Source organism: Diplotaxodon limnothrissa, linkage group LG22 (genome assembly GCF_057381915.1).
Source record: "Diplotaxodon limnothrissa isolate DT_005_m linkage group LG22, D_limnothrissa_male_GT1.1, whole genome shotgun sequence".
Taxonomy (NCBI): Eukaryota; Metazoa; Chordata; class Actinopteri; order Cichliformes; family Cichlidae; genus Diplotaxodon; species Diplotaxodon limnothrissa.
In genome coordinates this window covers 18,192,050-18,195,592 of record NC_140616.1, presented here as the reverse complement: position 1 = coordinate 18,195,592, position 3,543 = coordinate 18,192,050, and the positions used below count along the sequence as shown (strand labels likewise).

The 3,543-nt window shown below is 45.3% G+C and overlaps 1 protein-coding gene across 1 annotated transcript; it reads right to left on the bottom strand.

Annotated features, from left to right (window-relative positions):
* Positions 1–293: 293 nt before the first annotated feature.
* lratd2a (LRAT domain containing 2a) lies at positions 294–2,091 on the bottom strand. The gene has a single exon (XM_085346378.1). The coding sequence runs from the start codon at positions 1,721–1,723 to the stop codon at positions 899–901; it is 825 nt and encodes a 274-aa protein (XP_085202504.1). The 5' UTR covers positions 1,724–2,091; the 3' UTR covers positions 294–898.
* Positions 2,092–3,543: the final 1,452 nt, after the last annotated feature.

Sequence of the window (3,543 nt, the reverse complement as noted above, 5' to 3'; positions counted from 1 at the left end):
TAATACTGTCTATGAGCCAGAGTAATCACCCCCTGCTGGCCTTTTTTTTTTTTTTTTTTTTTTTTTTAAACCCACAAGTTTCAGGCACTTCTACGTGGACTTTACTTTTGAGACCCAGCATCTACATCCATCTTTTATGGACAGTCAACAATTAAGAAAATGTATCATATGCAATGATGCACTGAATCCATATTGTGTTTTTCTTACTCTAATAATCAAACATAAGAGCACAGACAACAAGACTCATTTCAAAAAGAGACAAAGATTCATGGTTTACTTAAACTTCGGGTACAGATAACAAAGACAAGCTCCACAACATTTTCTTCAGATGTGCTGGAGTGAGGATTACCCTTAAGGGCAAAACGAACACTGCTTGTATTCAGCGAGCAGCTCTGACACTGCTGTCTGGGTGAAATGAGATGAAGTTGAACCACACAAGGATCGAGTAACAAGACACGCTATAAATAGAGAAAAAAAAATCTGCTCTACTTACAGAGTCATGACAGTTTAAGTCAGATGTGTAAAGCTTTTTATAAAACTATACATTCTGTGATTGGAGAGGCTTTTGGGAGGGGATGAAAATCAGGCTATTCAATTTATCTTAGATAGCTGAATTCATGTTTGCTAAGGCCATATGGCAACAGAGGATGTTGAAGATTGTGGCGTTAAGGCAGTAGCGTCGATGTAACTAATAAAAACATGATGGACCAAAAATCCACAGCTGGACTGACAATATTCAGGTAGGAATTATGACATCTGTGCTTAACAGAAAACAAAGATATGGATGTTTGCTACAGGCTGGAGGAGGACAGTGTAACAGATTGTGTTCGGTAAAGGCTACTCTACACTTAAGTTGCAACGCAATTAGCCTATTTTGAAGAGCACGAAAAAGCGGACATCATTCAGCTCCCGGCTCGCTTTTGATCTCCTCCATCCTGCTGTAATGAGCGGCCAGCTCCCGAAGCACGGCTGTCCTGCCCAGGTGATCGTTCCTCCTCTTCTCCATGATCATGTCCTCCAAACTCTGAAACTCCAGCACGTGCGGCTGTTTGCCCGTCATGAATATTTTCAACCTGTAGGGCTGCTTGCCTATGCGTATCTCCCCACCCATTTTGAACTCCCTCTTGCCGAACCTGCACCAGGCTGCAAAACACTCAGAGTTTCTCCAGCTCAGCTCCCGGTCCTTTAATCCCACCTGCTCCATCGCGTTCTGCACCACCATGTCCTGACCCAGAGCTTTGAATTTGTACAGCTCGTTAACAATCCGACACCTCCTCCCTTGACTCGCATCGGTCAGAAAGCGGTTCTTTACCTCGGCTCTGTGCAGGTGCACCACCTGGAAGTCTCCCACATACACCGCCCAGTGCGGGTACTGACCCGTAGCCACAAACTCCACCAGATCACCTGGTTTGCATTTGTTTAGCAGATTCTCTGGGGAGTAAACTTCCAGGTTCACCGACTTTGCGCTCTTCTCGTAAATGCATTCGTCTCTGTTGTAGACGGCGCATTCCACCTCGTCGCGCTGGTCGTACTGTTTCTCTTCCTGATTCGGGTCTTTATCGGAGCCGTCTACCGCGCAGCCGTCCTCCAGCTCGTCGTCGTCGTTGGAAAATATGTAAGAGACGCCGATCCGCGGACCGTCCTCGGCGTCCACGCCGTTGGGGTCCACTGTGGGAACTTCTGCGTAACTTAAATGCGACAGCCTGTCCATCTGGTTCCCCATGCCGCTGCTCACCTGGTAGCAGCTTGTGTAATGTGATCTGATGCCGAAGGCTGTTACCGGTCGCCAAACATCCCAACCATCTGCCACAAAAAGGCTAAAAAAACTTCCTTCGCCCTGCCCTCAGACAGGGTTTTGTCCAAATTACGCATAAGAGTAACTCCGTTTACCGAATGCGCCGATAACCACTCGGTGCCCCATCAACAAGTGGAGTTGGGAGGAAAAGACAAACTGCTTACAGATTCGGCGAGGACAAATATCCCTCAGGTGTAGCCTCACCTCCTGTTTCCCTGCGTAAAGTTACGTCCGCCCTCTGTCGGAAAAGAAACGATGAAAGCAAAATCCTCCACAGACACAACGACAGAGCGACGTGTTTGCCTACATACGCAGATATAAGCAGCTCAGGAACTGAGCAGCGTGCCACACCGGGTGACTCGGCATCAGCAGGGACTCTCTCCAGCTACACGCAGCGCCGCTTTTAAAGCGGAAGTGCGCGTAATTTTCTCCACCGCATCTTTAATATCCGCTCCTGCTCTCTAATGAGCCGTTTCGTTCACTCGGATTCTCAGTTCATGCTCAGACTGACTCATTAAACTGTAAAACAATATACACAAACATTTTATTGTGTTAGTTGTTTGCAGTCAGATGGATCTACTTTGAGTCTGTTGGTTATTTTAATTGTAAATATAGTTTTGGAACTGAGGATATATGTATATTTGTGAGAACAAACAGACTAATTTTATGATTACTTTTTAGTGCTCTGGTAATTACTGCAGGCACACTGTCATGGTCTTAACATGTATGTAAGTGTTTGTGATGTTCTTTGATTTGTGGTGTGTATTGGAAAGAAAATCAGTTAGTCAATCAAACTAGATCCTGGAATGATGAATCTATAGATAAGTGACTGATGCCTTGGTACAAATTACCACTGTCCTATAAGGGGACAGTGGAGTGGGGTGTGGGGGCGGGGTTCTAACATCTGGAGATATTTTTACAGTTTTGACCACCTCTCTGTCCTTGAATGAGCTGAAGCTGCCAAGTACTTTGCCTGCTATCTCCTGGAGGGACCATAATATTTCCATTATGTTTGTACTGGCTCGTAGAATGCCTGGAGGTGCTCGGTTATGGACTATTTTCTCACCACTGTATCCCTCCGTCAAAGGGAATATGCTCCCCGAAATGGCACACACTGCTACTGCTGCTGCAGCAACCTCTGTGTGACAACACCTGTATGTGAAACGGCTTGAGGAACAGGACAGGTGCTGAGGGCTCCGAGCAAACTTGCAGTTTAAAGGAAACAAATGTTACATTATGAAGACAAGAGAGAGAGAGACAAACTTTGCAGGGTGAATGACCCTGAGTGTGACCTCAGTATAGTTTCAGTGTCATTCTGTCCTTGGTGAAATGCAGAGTCACCTATTACAGATTTCTGCAGTTTAAGCAGGTAGAAAGGTCTCATTTAAGAACTCAACAGATTAGGAAGGAGACCTTTTGGCAGCACTCCTCCAGACTATCAGGTTAATTAAGAGACTGACATGTGGTAGAGCTGCAGAGGATCACATTAAGTTATTTCCCCATAACCCCCAAGTAGTCCAGGATGAATGTTTTTCCAGGTTAGTAAGACTGTGGCAGGGTCACAAAGTGCATCTGTAATGCAGATTTCCAGGTCACAACAGTGCCACTGAGCGTTAGCACTCCAGATATGGATACAGCACTGTATGTAACTGTAATTCCACTTTTAGAGTTACATCAGCACATTTTTTCCTAGTTGAACGAATGTAATTAATCTAATCAGGCACAAGAGTTTGTAGACTTGTGACATT

What these genes read in the sequence shown, in the direction of transcription:
- lratd2a (XM_085346378.1), bottom strand. Translation starts at nt 1,723, where the DNA reads ATGGGGAACCAGATGGACAGGCTGTCGCATTTAAGTTACGCAGAAGTT.